The 20,639-nt window shown below is 40.7% G+C and overlaps 2 protein-coding genes across 3 annotated transcripts; both read right to left on the bottom strand.

The window, feature by feature from the left end:
* Positions 1 to 3,223: 3,223 nt before the first annotated feature.
* On the bottom strand, positions 3,224 to 20,477 carry LOC6042812 (cullin-4B). Its single transcript, XM_001870775.2, has 7 exons — positions 19,692 to 20,477; positions 4,964 to 6,345; positions 4,679 to 4,906; positions 4,506 to 4,613; positions 4,276 to 4,446; positions 4,059 to 4,211; positions 3,224 to 3,991 (listed from the first exon to the last, which is right to left on the bottom strand). The coding sequence occupies exons 1-7, from the start codon at positions 19,831 to 19,833 to the stop codon at positions 3,896 to 3,898; spliced, it is 2,280 nt and encodes a 759-aa protein (XP_001870810.1). The 5' UTR covers positions 19,834 to 20,477; the 3' UTR covers positions 3,224 to 3,895.
* LOC119768771 lies at positions 9,762 to 10,800 on the bottom strand. 2 transcript variants are annotated; one of them, XM_038259854.1, is made up of 3 exons: positions 10,323 to 10,800; positions 10,163 to 10,262; positions 9,762 to 10,102 (listed from the first exon to the last, which is right to left on the bottom strand). In XM_038259854.1, the coding sequence occupies exons 1-3, from the start codon at positions 10,453 to 10,455 to the stop codon at positions 10,006 to 10,008; spliced, it is 330 nt and encodes a 109-aa protein (XP_038115782.1). In that variant the 5' UTR covers positions 10,456 to 10,800; the 3' UTR covers positions 9,762 to 10,005. The 2 variants fall into 2 exon arrangements, with proteins under 2 accessions (XP_038115782.1, XP_038115783.1); XM_038259855.1 differs by having other exon boundaries at positions 9,764 to 10,060; positions 10,323 to 10,792.
* Positions 20,478 to 20,639: the final 162 nt, after the last annotated feature.

Raw genomic sequence — 20,639 nt, 5'->3', positions numbered from 1 at the left:
AACACTTTATACTACTTTTTAACCCTATTGAAAATTTTAAAGAATTTCTCGAATATGTCGAAAATTCAACAATTTGCTACCCGTTTTGATTCCCACCTAATTTTCTCTCGAGTTTGCCCCCGAGTCTCCCACCGCGCTTAGTGCATCTCCAGCGCGAGTAGCAAACATCGAGGCAAATCTGATTTGCACCCGACGTCAACCCCACCGCGGAAGTCGCGGTAGCAAGTTTGCTCTCAGTTCTTCGGAATTTCGCTTTGCTACCCACTATTCTGCTGGTTTGCTACCGTGGCAAATGAAAAGATGCACGGAAAATTGAATCATGCACGGAATTGTTTTTTTAATTGTGCATGTATTTTTTTTAATTGAAAAAAAAATAAAAAAAATAAAAAATGAAGAAAATAAAAAAAAATATTTTAGAAATATAAAAAAAATAAAAAAAAATGGAAAAACTTAAAAAAAAAATAAAAAAAATTAGAAAATGAAAAAAAATTAAAGAAAAATTGAAAAAATAAGAAAAAAAAAAATTACAAGAAATTAAAAAATAAGCTTTTTTAACGCATTTTTTGTTTTGAATTTTTGTATTTTTGAATTTTGGATTTTTGGCATTTTTTAATTGTAGAATTTTTGAATTTTAATTTTTTTTATATTTTTGAATTTTTAAGCTTTTAAATTTTTGATTTTTTGAATTTTTCAATTTTTGGATTTTTGAATTTTTGAATTTTTAATTTTTTGATTTTTTTAATCATACACAAGAGCAGACATACAAAAATCTCCGAAACACGCATTCAAAACTTTGCCCCCGGCTTGCTGGTACTTTTCGGGTATCAGAAAATGAGTACCCGACAGGTACCGACACATATTTTTCTTCTACAGATGAACTTGAGATCAAATTTGATACCTGCTTTGCTACGCGCGGTGGGAGACTCAGATGCAAACTCGAGAGCAAATTTGTGAAAGCAAACATGAACAAAATGTCAAAAATTCAAAAATTCAGAAATTCAAAATTCAGAAATCCAAAAATTCTAAAGTCAAAAAAATTCTAAATTCAAAAATTCTGAAACTCTTAGATTTTAAAATTTTGTTTTTTAAATGATAGATTCTGTGTATGTTTTAATTAGTTGAAGATTAATTTCAAATTTTATCTTTTTTTGAATCTGGATTTTTCGTTATTAGGCCGTTGCAAATATTTTTTGAAGTTTATGTCCCTCGACTCTGACCAAAGTCGAAGGGAGGGCAAAAAAATAAAAAAGTATAAAAATTGAAATTACGAGCCATGATTTCAATATTTTAATTAAAAAAGTGTTTTAATAGTAGTTTATGCAACAAGTTGCAAAAAGAAGGTTTTTTCAGCACGAGTCGTACATTTATCCAACGAGGTTTACCGAGTTGAATAAATACGACGAGTGCTGAAAAAAATCAAGTTTTGCAACGAGTTCCTTACAACATTTTTTGCAATTCCGAAAAACGCTTCTTGAATGGAATTTTATGTCAAACATTCATGTGTTTAGTAAATTCACCGTTCAAAACAAAAAAAAATATTTTAAAATGTTACTTATCGATAATAGTGTTGAAAAGTTCAACTTTTCAGCACCGATTTCAGTGCGGAAAAGTGGAACTTTTCAGCATGACGTTTTTTTTTTTGCGAAAAATATTTTTTTTGCGGTGCTGTACATTGGAATTTCATAAAAATTCAAAACATTTCAATGCAGAGGGAGGGCGACATTAACTTTGAAAAATATTTGCAACAGCCTTAATGATTTCTAGACTGCTAAGTCCCATAAAAAAATAATTATTTATTTTTTATATTTTTTTATTTCTAGAGTAAATTTTCAAAACAACCTATGAGTCATGAGTTCCCTATGCAGATAGGACCTTTTGAAAATTGAATCAAAATTATTTTAATTACTTCTGTTTTAATTTTATTGAAATTTAGTAATATTTTTTTTAATTTTGAGATTATTTTAATTTTTTAAATTTTTTATATTATTATAATTTTTTAAATTTTTGAAATTTGTTTTTCTATTTTCATTTTTTCCCATACTTGATTCGACTTTTCCGTGCACGACTTTTCCGTTATGCATAATTCAATTTGATGCGGTAGCAAACAGGCTGAATTCCGGTTAGCAAAGTGAAATTCCGAAGAACTGCAAGCAATTTTGCTACCGCGACAGGAACCGCGGTGGGGTTGACGTCGGGTGCAAATTTTGTTGAATCAAACCTCACACAGGCTGATTCTACAAAATATTTTTCTGCGTTTGATTTGCTTCAATGTTTGCCACCAGCGCTGGGGATGCACTTATGGGACTATAAAATCAGGAGCAATATTTGCCAGGGGCGGTACGACATTGCTCTTACGGCCTTTCATTACACGAGTTTAAATGCGACAAAAGGCCGTAAGAGCAATGTCGTACCGCCCCTTTCAAATGTTGCTCCAGAAATGGTTCGTGATAGTTCAAAATCTGGTAGGTATAGTAGATAAGATTTTTTAAAAACATAAATCTTGTTTTTAGGTAAATATCTAAAATCTGTAAAAAAAATCGATTTTGATTTCTGAAGGTTTTTTTTTTGAGTTTGAAAAATAATTCCTAAAAGAAAAACACCTTTAAAAAAATTAATTTAATGTGTTTGAAATGCTAAGCATATTTCTCGGGTGAGTTTTCAAAAAGCCGTAAGAACCACCGTGACCTCCGACACTAATATTCATTTTTCTCCAATTTGTAACAAAATTTTATTTATTTTTAATTTGGGGCACTTGAAAGACGTGTAGATGAACAAATTGTTCTGCACTTTTCAATAAAAATATCTTTGAAATTTTATAATTCCAAATTAAAAAAAGGAAAACTGTCTATTCAAAAGTTAAGCTTGATTTCAAAATTTTGAAATTATTTGTATTGAAGACTTCAGAAAATTTTGCATTTTTTTATCAAGAAAATGGCTAGAATTTGAAAATTAATACATAAGATCCCCGCAGTGTGCTTGATTCAGCAGCCAAATAGGCACCGCTGGAAACGTGCTACTGAGCAAATCTAAAACTTGGAATCCAAGCGATAGATTTGCCACGTAATTAGATCTCTGCGGTGGAGATGCCCTTAATATTGCTGGGTGGCTAGTTCAGGGTGATGCACCAAAAATGGCTTTAATTGACGCAAAAAAAAATCTTTTAAACATTTTTTACATTCTTTTAGTTTGCTACAGAGAATAAACGCACAATATTTTTTTTTGCATGAAGCTGTTTTTATCCTTTATTACCTTTTTTTTGTTATTTCTTATCATTTTTCCTCCTAACTGCGCCGTTGTTTCCACACTTAGTTTATCTGCAATTATGTTTGATGACTTCCGGCACTGTTCCCACACAGTTTGGCTGTCACAGTTTTCCTTATTTTTGTTATTTTGCATTACCTCAAATTACTACAGATTAAAAATAACACGCAAGCATATCAACCCCCCACACATTCTCACACACTTTCGCTCAACAGTATCACACCCACTCACACACTTAATTTAGTTATTTTTCTTCTTTTTATGATTTTACTTATCGTAGCTTGTAGTAGTATTATCATCATCATCATTCAGTAGCAATAGTACTTGTTTCCGCTTCTACTTAGTAAATTTTGTTGCTTTTTTTTTGTATAGAAAAAAGAAAGGAGTGAACTCTAATATCGCGTTTCCTTTACCCCTCCTCTCCAAACCTCGTTTTCTATCTAATATAAATTTGCAGCGTGTGTGTGTGTGTTTGTTCTCGCGTTTGACTTGCTTTAATATTTTCAATTAAACATTTGCATTTGTTGTTGAGCACACGGCGTACGATTTCATTCACACCCACCGCCCCGCAAACACGCCCGCACGGAGCAAAAGGGGACTGCTGGCTGCCATTTCTGCTGTTGCTTTCTCCCGCTTAAGCGACGTAGTTGTATTGATTCTGGTTGTCCTTGTCCCGCTCCATGTAGTCCCGATCGATGAGCGATTCGATCCGTTTCTTCAAGTCAGCCGGCTGTTAAAAAAAGGGGGTCGGATTTTAGATTCGGAGCTCTGGTTTTAGACAAGAGAGGGGCGCTTACCTTTACAGGGAACGTCAGCTGCTTGTAGAGCTCGCTGATGAGCAGATTGTGGCTGAGCGTTTTCCGCATCTTCATGATGCGCACGATCGCGGCGTCGATCTGGTACTGCCGGTCCTGGTAGACGCGTTCCTCCGTGGCTTTCTGCTCTTCCGTCTGAAAAACGAAACAAACAGTAAGAATCACCTTTGAACTTTGTAAAAGCAAGCTCCAATCGTACCGTTTCCTTCATCTGGATCTGGTTGATCTTAATCCTAAAGAGCTTATTCGTAAATTCATTGTTGAACTGGAACTTGTCATTGTCTTCGACCTCGCGCCCCTTCGGGATCTTGGAGACGACGCGGGCCTTGCCGCAGGCCAGCGACTGCAGCGTACGGCGCAGCTCGCCGTCCTGGAAATTAGATAAGACATTACAATCATGAAGTCGCGGAATTCTCGGTCGAAGCTCACCTCAATGTTTATCGCAGCCTTAATCTCCTCGAACGTAATGGTCGGACTGTAGTTGAACAGCAGCAGCACCAGCGCTTGGAACAGTGAAACCTGCAGGTCTTTCGGGCCCTAAAAAAACAAAATCAAACCTTCATAACTCCGTTCTAGCCGTCAATCCTAAATTCAACACTCACAGCATCGAAGCGCGCCTTCAGCACGCAATGGCCGAGCGTGGGCTGCCACTGTAGCTTCCGGCCGCTGTGCTTCGCCAGGTAGAACTTGTTGAAGATGGACTGGTACTGGAGCAGCTCCTGGGGCAGCGTCACCTCCATCACCGGGTACGTCGGCCAGAAGCCCATCGTCAGGATGTTGACGGTGAGGTCGATGTTCTGCAGCTCCTTGCCCTCCGAGTTGGCCATGTACTGCGGGGGGAAATGTGTCATTAGAAGTCACTTTCAGAATCGTTCACACAAACTCACCTGCCGGAACGCAATGTTAATGTCCCTGCTGAGCTCCATGTCCTTGAACATGCCCTCGAGCTTGGAGGTGAAACCGCCGCCGCACTCCTGCTTCAGCTTCGACAACATACTCTTCTCGGCGTCAACGGAGGCCGACTTGCCGACGAGCAGCCGCTTGGCGAGGTCCTTCTTGTAGAACGCCTCGAACACGTCCTTGCCGTGAATGAACCGGAACTGGACCATGATCTTGTCCAGGATCTGCTCGAGCTCCTCCTCGGTGGCTTCCTTGTTGCCGGCGCGCAACTTCATGTCCACGTACTTGGCAATCAGCTCGGCCGGCTTGTTGGACCGCTGGTTGACGAAGAACTCGAACGCTTCTCGCAGCGAGTTGGAGAACTTTTCGTTCTTGTCGAAGCACTTGGTCACGATATTGTCCAGTTTGTCCTTAAAGTCCAGCAGGTCCTGCACCATGGACTTGTCCTTCTCCGGGTCGATGACGATGGTGCGTCCTTTCTTCTTGATGTACGCGTTGAACGACGCGCACAGCTCGATGGTTCCGTTTTTGACCCGGCTAAACAGCGAATAAAGCAGCGTCAAATCGGTCAGGCGGTTCTCTTCCAACAGCTGATCGAGGCCCTTCTGCAGGATGCCGGTAATGTGTTCGGTGATGAGTTGCCGCTCGACCGTCACAATCAGCTGGTGCTTCGTGCAACTGTCCAAATAGTGCAGCAGACGTTCATTTTCCTCCTGCAATCGCTTATCCACGTGCAGCAGATACTCCGGAACTTCGAGCACTTCCATCTTGGCCTGCCCCTCCGACTGGTACAGATGCTTCGTCGCGACCAGGAACTTTTGCTCGAACGCTTCCTTGTAGATCTGCAGGTCCGACAACATCCGGAGCAAACTTTTGAGCAGTGCCCGGTCGACGGCATCCCCATTCCGTTCCTTTTCGATCAGAATCAGAATCCCCTCGACGGTGCGTGCCTGCACGAGCGTGTTCATCGCTATGTGATCCCGGAACAGCTCCAGCCCCATGTCCCAGATCGAGTGGACGGTCGGATTCTGCAGCACGTACGTCCGGTCCAGATACAGGAAGATGCTGCGAATCATAATCATCTGCTGACAGTGCGACTGCCAGCAGTCGTTCATCTTCTTCAGGTAGACCAGCTTGTCGATGGACTCGGCCATGAACGGCGTAATGTTGGCCTTGACGTGCTGCTCCGCGAGCGCCGTCAGATTCACGTACAGCTGCGAGTCCATCTTGTGCGAGCACATGTTCTCCACCGCTTGGTACAGCTCCTCGAGCGAGTACTCGATCCGTTTCGACAGCTGGATGGCGATGACCGCTTCGCGCAGCTTCTGCCATGTCGTCTCCTGGTAGTTCTCCGGTAGTGTGGGCTTGGCTGTGAAGAAGGCAGAAACAAAAAAACGTTACAAATTTAGTCAAAGCCACGAATGAACCAAGCAGTAAAAAAAAGATTGACCTTCGCTCAATGCAACTACACACAACTGTTAAAGCAAGGTGCAAAGTGTTTTGCCCCGCTTTTTATTTGCTTGTGCGCTTTTTGTTGCTGTTTATGTCGAGCGGTAATAATTCCATAAATCACGCGGAAAATGAGCGTATTAATCGCTTCAACTGCGTTCCATAACGGCACTGCATAGGTTGAAACTCAAGTGTAGTAGATTTATTTTATTTTAAGATATCTATTTACCTAATATATTTAAAAATGGGTTTGCCTTTTCCTGAAGAACTCATCAATATATATATATATATATTAAAAATTTGGATGGTTTTGTTGATTGTATGGGAAAATTTACGTTTACGTGTCATACGTTAAGAAACAAAAAAAAGTCAAGACGAAGTTTGTCGGGTTAGGCTTGCACACGATAATTACTTTTGAGAAAAGCGTAAGTAATTCAAATATTTTTATTTTACGTAAAACTGTTGCTTCGGATCAAAAAGTGGTTAGAGACTAATTCTATATATGTAACAGCTGTTTTTAAAGGTTTAAACGTAAATTTTTTTTCATAAAGTTATAGCGGGAATCGATTCTCTAGGCAAGTCCACATAAAAGTCTCCTTTTCGACCATTGTCCTAAGTTAAATCCTTGTGAACAATTGAAAAAAAACGTTACTTAATCCACCTTTAGGTGGTTGGTGCCTTCCTCTCATTCATAGTGATTCCAACCCCCCTAAGTGTCCACATGTTTATGGATCTCCCCTAATAAAAATAAGTGATGAGTAAAAAAAAACAGACTACCTACAGACCTACGGCCTTTGAGGAAAATGGCATCCCTCTACACGGCTTTTTCGTGGCGATCAGACCCGACCAGTTGAGGTTATGTGAATTCAGACCATTTTTTAATCTGCTTGTAATTTAAGATAGGTAAGTCAGATCTTGAAAATTTTTACTGCACCTAAAAGGTCTTCTCATATGCTTTCTAAAAATATATAACATGTGAGGGTTTCATGAAAAAACCACCCTTTTTACCATAATTTCAATTTAATATGAAACAGTTTTTTTAACATTACTTTTTAAATACATGATAAAACTGCATGAATTTAAATAGCAACTTAGGGGACGTTAAGACGGGTCGATTAAAACCATTCCGGCCAAAATCGGTTGAGCCTGTGACGAGATATTCCAGTGACATCGATTTGGTACACATGTCTACATACAGCCAAACACACAGACATTTGCTCAGCTGGTGATTCTGAGTCGATATGTACAAATGAAGGTAGGTCTAGGAGGTCTAATTAAAAAGTTCATTTTCCGAGTGATTTTATAGCCTTTCATCAGTAAGGTGAGGAAGGCAAAAAGAGATTTTGACCGTTTTTGGTGAAAATGTTGTCATTGGAAAGCGTGTGATTATGGTAATTATAGTACATCCGAACTAAAACACGATCATTAAAGCGGCCAGCCATACCGCGTTGTCTTTACCGCAGAGAGGATTCTAAAAGATTCACATTTCACAGAATCTACAGAGGAGGAAGGATGCGTGGACATACCGTATTGTGTAGAGGATATTGTGAGGAGACCCACCCCACCAATCCAAGGGTGGGTGTTCGAATCCCTCCTTAATTGAATCGTTTTTCGTTCATATTCATAATTTAATTCTAATTGAAAAAAAAAAATCAATTGAACCGAAAAAGGATCGCTGAAAATTCTCCTTGTTAAACCTTGTTATAAACCTGGTTTGTTTGGATTGGATGTTTCCAATGACTTGAATATACAATGTTATTCGGTAGACTTCATTTTCATTTTCAGTCCAGACTCGAAATCGAACCACGAAAAAATAGATTTTCGGTGTTTTTTTATTGTTGAGCTTAAGTATAATCAGAGGCGTCGCGTCCACCTGTTCAACCTGTTCAAAGGACAGGTGATCATTTTGATTTCTTTCTGAAGAAAGAATTAAAATATGTTCATCAAAATAATTGAACGAACACGCTAACTCTTCTTGGAACCATGAAATAGCCAAGCGCATTCGTATCATAGAGCGTCAATGAAGATTCTCCCAAGCAGCCGCCAACCTGTCCGAATTTCTCCGTGCACGAGTTCCCATACAACGCATCCAACAATACACAGAAAGACCCCCCTATTTGTACACGCTGGACGGTATGAATATGGTAGTTCAGGGTGTGCATGAAAGCTTTTGCACAGTCGACATAAAAGCGCGCGAGCCGAGACGCGAGCACGGAGAGAGCAAAGTTCAAAGAGAGAGAGAAAACTCCAGATTGCGTTGTATGGGAACTCGTGCACGGAGAAATTCGGACAGGTTGGCGGCTGCTTGGGAGAATTTTCAGTGCGCGTTAGATTTTCATTGAGAGCTTTATGGATACGAATGCGTTTGGCTGTTCCATGATTCTAAGACGATCTGGCGTGTTCGCTCAAATATTTTTTGTAAAACTTTTTTAATTTTTATAAATAGTAGAACGGCATGTTGCTTCCAAAAAGCGTTTTTAACTGAAATAAAGTGATAAATACGAGGGGCGTGAAACTGGGCTTAATATATTTAATTATCGCATTTAATGTATTAAGGAATTAAATTCCGCTTGCCAACTAACATTTGACAGCGCCCAACCTACATTGTCGAAAACATTGATTTGTTTTGCGTCTCCTTCATGCATTCGTCTGTCAAATTTGTGTTGATTTGTTTTTGGTAAAAAAAATGTGCCGATGTCAGTCGTTCTTTTATTTCAAATTTGCTTTAAAGACAGTTTCTGGAAAGAATTAGTCGATCCCGGTTGCCTGATGCTGCAAAAGAATGGACCCATTCTCCAATGTGAATTTAATGTTCATCGAAAGTATGAACCTCATTCTCTCGGAGAAATTGCAGCTTCCTTAAAGACATAACGATGACCGTGTTCATCTACACTTCCTGCCGGGCCTGTTTACCGCAGGGGAACATCCTTCAATCCTACCGGTGGAGGTTATTTCGGGTAATATTAACACCAGATATTTATTTTTCAAGTCATTTTTTAATTAAACAAAATACGGAACGAGGCTGCATTTTACCTTTTGCCTCGCCGGAAACGCCTACACCGAGAAGTTCCTGAGCTCAGTCGGTATCGAGGCCGACACGACCCGCGTCAACAAGGTGGTTAACGAGAAGGTCAAGTTCGTCGAGGAACTGATCGCTTCCGGTCGCGAGATGCCATCCGGTGGTGCTACCCGACCGCTGCCACCGAGGAGAAGAAGGAGGAAAAGAAAAAGGAAGTGTCCGAACCGAGGAGCATGACAACATGGGCTTCAGTCTCTTCGAATAAGGAATTTCTCCGTGGCCGGATGGCTCCTGGCGGACATGGAAGTTCAATTATTTTTTCGTATTTTTTATTTAGCTGCGTGTTGATACTTTTGGCTATGAGTTTCTTGAATTAAAAAAAAATAAATAAACTATCTTCTGCTTGTGTTTATGCTTCCCACGATCAGCTGGTCGTTCATGATTGTTTGACATCACGACGTCGGCTGAGAAGACCAGATCCTCAAGGATGGCGTCGTCCTCCGGGAACAGGGGCCGGGTCGTATGACATCGCAGCGAGTGTTGGGAAAGCAACAGTAAGCTTCACATCGACGAAACAAGCCGGCAGCTGGAGACATTTCTGGCAGGCCTCCTGGTACTTGGGGGGAATGGCGGTAAAAGACAGGTCCCAAATTTTGGTCTGTGGGTGGTGATAGCGAAATTAGTAACTGCTTCTTCACCATCTTTTCAATCATCTTACATCCAACGTGGCATTTCTCGGTTGACATGGACTGAATTGTTGAAAGCGTCCGCCAGCAGAAACCGTTTCTGATATGACGCCTTGAAGAGTTGATCGTTCACTGTTGGTGCAGAGAAAACAAAGTTATGGGCTGCATTTTCACCAAATTTTCAAAAACTACCTTTATCTTGACGTGCATCAGGTCGACCGAAGAGAGCGCTGTGATCGATGATTTCTTCTAGCGCGTCGTTGCTGGCCGGTAAAGCCCGATTCCTGTTGTCAGGCGGGCAGGATTTCTTCCGGCGGCAGAACATTACTTGCGACAAGTACTATAGTACTTGCTATAGCAAGTCCTCGTCCACGTCGATGGAAGAAGCAGCCAGAACGTGATCGCACAGGGAAGATAACACGCAGACGGTACACTTGAGCATGTTGTTTACCGAAGGAAGCACTTCGCCGGAAGATGCGCTTTTTGGTACAGGGTTCTTCTTTGGGTAAGCGAAACGGTTATTCCAACGGGATAGCTCGGCGTGAACGTGAAGACGATTCATCTGTATGGTAGCAACGGGGTTGCAAAACTTGGAGTTGATTAAGGGCTGGAGTTCTTCTCAGGGAAGCCGCAGCTCGACCACAATGACGTTCCGCTCGGATATGGTATGGTTGGTGTGTCGAGCACGCCGAAAAAGTTTTCTCCCGCTTGCGGCTCAACAAAAACAACAACAACAACAACAATTGTGCGCAATATCGAACTGTCAAATCAATGTGGTGTAAAAATAGGTGGCGATGTTTTGATCGTAAACAATCGTTAATTTCTCGTTAATTAATTAATTTCAGCAGTTAATTAATTAAATTATTAAATTTTTTACTACTGTCCCGCCCCTCGGATAAATAGCTCAGTTAAAAGTAAGCAAGCAAGTTCATCGACAGATTTGCAAAATAATTTGGAAGAAAATAGAACAAAATCTTTAACCTACCAAGCATACTGTTGTGGCTGGGAACACAGACGGTTGAAACCAACACAACCGCAGTCAACCTGAAGGCTCCAAGCTGTCAGCTGGCCTGACAGCAGCTGCGACGTCAGCAGTAACAACTTAAAAAGTCAAACGCCCAGTTGTCGAAGATCATTCTTGCATTGTATTTCGTAGAATAAAGACCTATTTTAATCCGTGTTATATTAACTAGTGTCTTCTCATTTGGCCTCGGGCCGCACGATATGAAGAGCTTTTGTGAATACAAAATTGGCGACGAGAAGTGGTTGTAGTGTCGATATCTCCACTACAAGATTCCCACGTGCGGAGGAGGAGCAAAATGCAATTTGCACCAGTCAACCCGCCGTTGATTGGGTGCATCCACGATGGCGTCGTGATTCCCGTCAGGCAGCGGCCGGTGGACGGCCATTTTCCCGTCGGCCCGGAACTCCACGACCAGCAGCCATCGCGCAACGGCCAGCAGCACCGATCAACTGGCCCCGTACATGGTGTCCCCGCACTTCCCGGTGATCAACAACCGATCGCGATGTTCCACGGATTGGCATCCATCGGCCCGGGTCCGGCTCAAGCGGCATCGTACGGCAACGTCCATCCGGGAGGCCCCTGTCATCACGCCCCAAGTCCCGGACAGCCCATGCTCTCCCTCGACCAGATGATGCTCCGCTGTTCGTCGATGATGGACCTCCTGGTTCAGCAGCAGCAGCATCTCCAGCAAGCTCTATCAACAATGGCGGCCGCGCCATTTTCCTCGCTCCGTTCTATGTGCGAGGTCCCGCAGCTGCATAAAAGTGAGATTACCGTGGCCGCGCATTGCAGCTTAGTGCCCTGCCAACCGGCCCGCTTAACAACTCCTCAGAGCAGTATCAAGATGTGCCCCGTGTCGTCCGTACCATCCGAGAACGATCGATCGCATCTGAGGGCACATACCATCGACACATCCACCTCGCTAGCAAGTCCGGCTCAACCAACGCGAGACCTTGAAGCTGCCGAGCACACTCCGCAGCCAGCAGGTGGACATCTCAGTGACGTCGTCGGCGACGATCACGATCGCCGGAAGCTCGTCCAGGACCCCAAGCAACTCCCTCAAGTGGACAGTTCCGGTCAGCGGCTCCTGCCCAAGCCAGCGAACCCAAACAACCACCTGATCACCGAAGATCCTCCGTCGACAACCGCGCAGAATGAAGTTACTGCCGACGTCATGGACCAGCATCGGGAACTGCCCTTCATCTGCTCGACATTGTATGCCGCCCCAAAGGATCTCGGTCGGCACAAGCAGATAAACATCATCCCGATGGACTACACGAGTTGGCAGTTTTTATCATCACCGAGCAAGGTCGTAGCCAGCGCGCATGGCTCCCTTCAGCTGCACATCGGCATCAGAGGACTGCGGCCGAAAGAAGGTAACTCCGTATCGTTCTTAGAACAAGTTCCACCGTGGCCGCCTCCATTGTGCACTTCCAGCTCTCCCAAGCACACCTCCAACATTTTCCGAGGAGGGAGAAACAACAAGATGTCGATTTTGGTTGCCGTAACTAATCCTGCCACCTGCCACACGTGTCCAACGCAAAATTTCCACAAATTGCACGTGCAGGTGACGATTGGCAGATTCGGTCGATCAGCTGTGTGTACTTTTCAACTGCTGTCTGTACACAATGATCGTCACAACGTGATGGTGTGCAACCCAAGTCGCGAGCAAAACAACTCGCTGTGTCGTCCAACCACAGCGTGCCCCACAGCCAGATCATGAACCAGGAATTGATCTGCATCACCGTCCTCGTCCTCGACCTTGACGTCCACCTGTATGTCACCGTCGATGGCCAAACTACGCTCGATGGTCGTCGAAAATAACAGCTTTTCCTGATGAATAGTGTTGTTCCAGTTCGACTCGGACCATCGATCTTCAGAGGGGGAGATGTTGTGGCTGGGAACACAGACGGTTGAAACCAACACAACCGCAGTCAACCTGAAGGCTCCAAGCTGTCAGCTGGCCTGACAGCAGCTGCGACGTCAGCAGTAACAACTTAAAAAGTCAAACGCCCAGTTGTCGAAGATCATTCTTGCATTGTATTTCGTAGAATAAAGACCTATTTTAATCCGTGTTATATTAACTAGTGTCTTCTCATTTGGCCTCGGGCCGCACGATATGAAGAGCTTTTGTGAATACAAAACATACAATAATTTCCTTTACATGTTGTTTGTCCAAAAATAAAAATCAAAATAAAGCTGTCGTAATAATGTGTACACTCAACCCCCGGTGGTTGGTCACTTTTTCGTTTGAAACTTTTTTAGTTTGTACCCCGTTGGTTGGTCAAAGTCAAACTAAAAAGTGACGAACTGTCACTTTTTACACGGCGCGCACGCACACTATCAAAACAAACGTATGATAGTGTGTGTGAACTTCGTGTAAAAGGGGTGTCAAACTAAAAAGTGACCCCGTTCGTTTGACAACAGTTGGTGTCAAACCATCGGGGTTTGAGTGTACTTGGTTTGAATTCTTGAGTTTTGATCGTTTAAATTTTTTTGGGAAAATTTTATAAAGTGATGTTTTTTATTTTATTTTTTTGTAGATTTTCATAATTTTCATCGATATTATTTTTTTCCCTCTAGTTTTTTAAGAAAATTTTGAAGAGAAACTTAAAATACAATGTTTATGGCCTAATTGTTTTGGAATGGTCAAGATCCGGAATGTTTGCTTAGTGAGAATTTTTTTGCTCCAATTTAATCCAATGGAACATAAGAGAAGTCATTCTAAAGAAAACTCCAGGGAAAAACTTGTGGTTGGATTACGCCTCAAGTTTTGATTTAGTTTTTTTTTATTTACAAAACAAGCTAATTATAGAAAACTACAATGTAAAAATCATTTCAATTTTACACTTCTTGAAGAATAATAATTGCTGTAATTTGAAAAAGTTACTATTTCAATAAAAATCATTTGATCAACAGTTCTCACAACAATATTACTAACATCATCTAATATTTTCTTATTATGTATAAAAGATATTTTCTAAATGTGATTGAGCTAAAAAACTTGAAAATTACTAAAAAGATTGTTTGAACAGGTAAACATTTTGGCCACGCGTCGCCTCTGAGTATAATCCATAAATTACTTTAAGGTGATTTAGAATTTTTAAATCCAAGATGGCGGCTAAAATGGCGATGATGAAACACAGTCCAGACTCGATTATCCAAACCACGAAAAAAATTTGTGTTTTATTATTTTAAATTTTCTTGTTTTAACATCAAATTCGCGTTCTGTGACCCCTTTTAGGCAAACAATAATAGTTGATTGCATATTAAATTACAAAATGCATTTTCAATATTTCATCACCGCCATTTTGGCCGCGTAGCTCACGGGCAAAACCGCTCTTTTTTAGGAGCGAACGCTTTTTTTTCAAAATTTTGATAAAAAGGATATTTTTAAGAATTTTGTGATTTTGCGAACTCTTTTCTAAATTCTGATATAATCGATGAAGTCTATTATTTTTTTCCATAATCTCTCAGCTATTTAGTAGATTTTAGGTTAAATTTAACAAGCTATGCAATTTTAAATACTCAAATTTGTATTCGGATAATACTTTAATGTACGATCAGTTATTTTTTTTTTTTTTTTGGGAGGGTGATCCAGCCGCACATCGTTGATGTCGAAACCTCTAAACTGGGCCCTCGTCCTGTCACGTCCGTCAGTAGTCTTGTCGTACATTACAACTAGAGCCAGATCTGCCAATGAATTAGTACACTTCGACCAAATAAACACTGACGCTGTATGGATCTGACTCTAGAATAAATGCACAGTTGTGTGTTATTCATAAGTCCAAAATGTTCAATTATTCATATAAGTCCAAATATTCATTTGCGGATAACTACCTAACTTGAATTGAATACAAGATTTAAAGCAACCTATTCGAAAGCTACTCTTATCTCAAATCCCCGACATTTTAATTATTAACCAAAAAAAAAACGTTTCTTTTAAAACCTGTCTGGCTTCTTTTAAAAAAACAAAAAAAAAAAACAGTTGATATTTTACAAGTCGTGAATTGAAAAAGAGACGACCATTTGATCGTCAGAATTCCAGTAGATCCTCGATTCGCAACAATGGTCGATACAATCATAATCCGACAACCGTTAGTTCAACAGATCAACGAATTTAGTCCGATATCATTTCACTATTGATTGATCGAGACTCTATGGAAATTTTGACAAATCAGAATGGTTTTTATGCTACTTGAATGAAAATCACCGATTCTGATAGAATTACTAAATTCACTGTTACTAATTTTGTCCCTAAATAACTAAAGGCAAAGTATAAAAGTTGATATTTATAGTTAAAATCCTAAATTCTCAAACACTATTTTTAAACCCGCATCCTAACCTGACACCCACATTAAGATAGGGAAAAATCACATATGTAGCGGTTCATTGTACAAATGTGATACTTCCACTATCAGAGAACCTCCTTGTCTCGATGACAGCTTACCGGCCATCGATTAAGCCCTGAGACTGCGCCAAAGTGGGTTCTCGCAGCATGAAGTGGTGTCCATGTGTAAAAATGGAAGCTTCAGCAATATAGTGAACACTTCGATTTTAATTCCACATCGAATCAAATCATACTCTTTGCCAAACAAGCATCAAACCTATGACACTCATTATGACAAAGCCCAGGGTACTTTAATGTACGATCAGTTATATAAAGAAAAGCTTTTTCATTTTGTTTAAAAAATCATTTACTATTGGAATTTTAAAGAAAAGTAGGTAACTGAAAATAAGTTTGAAAACTTTAAAGTGGTTTTTGGCAGCAATGCTATTTTGGGATTAATTTTTATAAGCAATTATTTTTCAATTGAGAATTGCATTTTCAATTCTAAAAACAAATTTTGTGATACAATTTGTTCGAAATTCGGTAAATATATTTATAACAAGTTGAAAAATCATTCTATCTTGGAACGGTTCTTTCAAAAGACCGGAGTTTAAAAAAGAACCGCGGTTCTTTTTGTGTGATCCATGGTTCGTTCGCTCTTTTTAGTGAACTGCCGTTCTACGCATAATTGTCCCATGTCAGTTTTGGACGATTTTGACTTTATGACATTTTTAAGTTTAGTTTGGCGTATACTTTAAGAAAAACACATAAAATCTGGTACTTTGTTGGGAAACTCATTAAAAACAACAACAAGTCTGTTTGTCCCATCGTTAAAATTCTACGCATAATTGTCCCACCAAGTATTTTCTTACACGGAATCAATAGTTTTACTAAGCATTATGTCTTGTTTACCTGTTGTATAGCCAGAGAATCATAAACAAGGGTGATAAACTGCTAACTGGGGCGATTAGGGACACATAGGGCGAATAGGAACCCACGGGACAATTATGCGTAGAAACACAGAAATCGGCCGAAAAATTTCAATCGCGTTTTTCTCAGTTGCACTTTTTTGAGCATGGGACAATTATGCGTAAAATGGCAGTGAACCGGCTCGCTCTTTTTTTGCCCATAGCATCAAAAATTTGACTACAGCAATAATATTTCTTTCGTGATTCGATTTTTCAAATTTAAAAGTAATCAACCATTTAAATTTGACTAAAATGGGTGATAATTTAAAGTTTAATGTAAAAAAACATTTTATGGACATTCGATTATCAAAAGTGCCAAACAAACCTTCGGATAATGGAACTTCGGATAATCGAAACTTCGGAAAATCGAGGCTTTAGATAATCGAGTCTGAACTGAATTACAAACAAATGCACACCTTCTTTTCCGGTTACGCCTTTTAACTCGGCCGGGGGTGGTACATTACGTAAGGTTTGATGTAAGTATAAGCGCCTAACCATTTAAAGTGTGCCTATCAACTTTCATTAAAGCAAAAACTGTTATATTTTTAGTTTGAATTTAAAAACTAATTGTTATTTACTGTGTATTGTTTTTTCCTGAAATCTTCCCTATTGTTGAGTCGTGTTTATATGTTGCTATTTCTTTTGTCGCGGTGTTTCCATTCCATAAATTGAGTAAGGGCTCGAACCTCACTTGTCAATGGACAGTGAAAGAAATATACTATTTGAAGAATCAATAGTAAAAGAAAGATAGTAATTTATGAAGTAGATAAAAAAGTTAAATAGAGGTAAAAAACAAGCTTAGATTGTATTAAGTGCAATTTATAGGGCAGATGAAAAATTATTCAAATGGATAAATAAAGATAAACAAAATTGACATCGCTGCCAAATTTAGAGAAAACAGACAGTTTGTTACAGCAGCATCAATTAGTAAATAGAGTGGAAACGCGTTTTAAGATAAGAAAATCAAGGAAGTAAAATCGAAAACAAATGGACGATAGATAGTAGATAAAAACAGAAAGAAGAGAAACTCCGTTGTGCGATGTTTCAGGTACATCCACAGCAGTTGACTCAACATACTGCGAATCAAAACAATACCGTCTACAATCGCAAATTACTTCCCTTTCCCACATTGTCGCGCCCCTTTCTTTCAGCCGTCTCGACTCTAACCATCGCTGGTCAAAACTGTACGAGCCGTTTCCACAGGCCACCAGCAAGGTCACACTTTGTCATCATGATGACGAAACCAAGCCAACGTGGAGGTAAGAAAATAGGACACTTGCAAGGAACCAGAGCTATACTGTCTTGATCAAGAATGATCTAACAGGACTACAGACGTAGTCAGTGACGCTGCTTCCAGGATGTTCCTCGCCTGAGCGTCAACTGAAGAGGTATCATCAGCATCATTCGCCCTTGGCCTGCAAGAAGTATTTAATAAAGGGGAAAAATCGAAAAGAAATCGAAAATGTATACCTAAAATTAGCCATTACTTGAAAATTGTACACTCCATCAAAATAATATTTAAGTATTTTTAGATAGCAAATTCGATCATATTTTTTTTGTCCAGGTTTCAGATTTTTCTAATCTAATCTAATCTAATCAGACCCTAGCGCAGCCAATCTTTCGAAGGGATCCTGGAGAGTGCCTTAGGTTAGATGACGCCTAGCACTCTTCTTGTCATTTATTAACATTTGTAGTGCGCCATTGCATCGGAATACATTGAAACATCACAAGCGTTAAAGCGGCCAGGCCTACTGCGTAAAGCCGTATCGCAGATATGACTCGTAATTGGGTTGAGTTTGAGCACTGAGTGTTCGAACAACAACACAATTCTGAATCGACAGGGGAGGAAGAAGCGTGGGGACACACCACCATACGCTCCGAGATTTGGTTGTATTCGGTGGGAGCACCATGCTAAGAAGGTTTGGTACTCCGGGAACCTCTGGGATGGGACACTGTATTTCCACGAATGCCCTGGACACTATTTGCCGTAGTTATAGCGCCACAACTCGCTCTCTGTAACAGTATTCCTAATTCCAGTCTACGCTCACCAAGTCGTCATGGCCTAGTGGTTAGCATTTTTGCTTACCAATCCTAAGGACGGGGGATCGAACCCCGCCTAGAGCGACTTTTGATTTTTCGTTCATATTCATAATTTCAAATTTATGTGTTCTTAAATTTCTCGTTGGGGGCATTGTCCAGGTTTCAGATTTTTCACAAAAAAAACACGATTTTTTTAAATCCCTGTCTTTTAAACCAGATTTTGCACCATGACGTCTCAGAAAATGTATTTTTTGCCCCCTAATTGCCGTTCTACACATAATTGTCCCATGTTCAAAAAAGTGCAACGAAGAAAAACACGATTGAAATTTTCCGACCGACTTCTGAGTTGGGGGATGGGACAAACAGACTTGGTGTTGTTTTTAACGAGTTTCCGTACAAAGTACTAGATTTATGTGTTTTTCTTAAAGTATACGACAAACTAAACTTGAAAATGTTAAAAAGTGAAAATCGTCCAAAAATTACATGGGACAGATATGCGTAGAACGACAGCTAAGCCATATAAAAAAATCGAAAATTAAAAAATAAGTAGCTGTGTCAATTTTAAGCCAAATCGGTTAAGGTTTAAGGGTCGCTTTTTATCGTTGAAATTTATATGGGGAAAATCGCAAAATGTATGCTGAAAACATCGCTTCAGGATTTTGGCACTGTTTCAGTTATCGTTGAAAATCTTTGAAAATAATTCAGAATACATACATTCTTCTTTATTAAAGGTTTTTTTTTTGTCACATAAATCTAGTTAATTTTCCAAACTCCATGGTTTTTCGCTCTGATTTACACATATCTAATATTAGTATTTTTTTTTTTTAATATTACTAGGCTACCCATATGACCACATTTTTTATGTTGCAAAACATGCACTTCCATTCAAATAAGTCTGCAAATTACTATCGTTTTCGTATCGACTACTCGCACAGCATGGATAAGGCGGGGGAGGTCATACAAACCACCAACAGCGGCGGCGGCGGCGGCAACGACAAGTGGAGCAGAATTAAACACTTTATGTGTACAAGTCCACCTCGGAGCATATCCGTATATGAAAAGAAGGCAGCAGCAGCAAAAAAAAACCTTCAAGGTAAGCTATTTTCGACGAGAAATCGCAATTTTTTTTTTTGTTTTGTCTTATGTTCTGAGCGCTGTTTTCGTCACCGCGTCGCAGTGAGGGTTAAAGCTGTACTTACTTTTGAAGTTTTTGATGACAATCTTCTTAATGTCCCCGGGCTTCCCGGTTCCGGTGTTGGTGGTCATCTTGATCACCGCTCCGTTCGTGTTGCTGAGGGCGGAAAAGTTGGCCCTCTTCCGGTCGTTCTCGGCCAGATTCATGGCCGCCGACGTCGTCAGCTGGTGCTCTTCCAAGCTGCTAGATCCTGCACCTGGTTTTAGTCTCTTTCCGGGAAGGTCCCGACTTCCAGTTCCTCCGCCTCCACCACCACCACCTCCGGCACCCAACGAGTCTCGCTTGCGTTTCGAAATTGTGACCGAATTAAGCGTGCCAGCCGCGTCCCGAAACTGGCAAATTTCCGAAACTCCGAAGCCACAAGAACAAAAAAAAAAAATAATAAAAATTTATTCCTCTTCCGAACTGAGGACGACGAGGCTGATGACAATCCTGCCTCGCGTGATTGTTGTTGCTTTCGCGGAGCTGTCAAAATAGGAAGGCGCGAAATGTTTCACGACACGCGCGGTGAAATGTTTCACGTCACACCAACACCACTGGCCGTGGCCGAAATGTCGACCAGAATCCAAATTCCAAAATTCACACCACTTTGCAGGCGATTTTCACCTCGAATCGAGCACTTCCCCCGGGAACCGATACCACTTTCGGCCACGCTGCGTCCAGCGGAACCGATAACACGCGCGCTTAACGATACGGCGCTCCGATAACGGGGTAAATTCGACGCGATTGGAACCGCGAATCCTTTTCCGAATGGCCGCGACCGTCGATGCGATTTGCTGTCTGGCTGCTTGCAGCTGTCAAATTGAAGAGGACGGCAGGGGTGCCTAAAATCGTCATGTTCAACATTGACATTAAATTTAAAGGAGTTTTTTTTTTGTGGATTTTGGGTGTTTTAGAAACCGCTTTGAGTCAGGGTTATTCAGGAATGCCCAAAAATCATAATTTTGTTTAT

The sequence above is a fragment of the Culex quinquefasciatus genome, chromosome 3 (assembly GCF_015732765.1).
Source record: "Culex quinquefasciatus strain JHB chromosome 3, VPISU_Cqui_1.0_pri_paternal, whole genome shotgun sequence".
Taxonomy (NCBI): Eukaryota; Metazoa; Arthropoda; class Insecta; order Diptera; family Culicidae; genus Culex; species Culex quinquefasciatus.
Note: the sequence above shows the minus strand (reverse complement) of the source record. Positions and strands in the feature narration are given on the sequence as shown.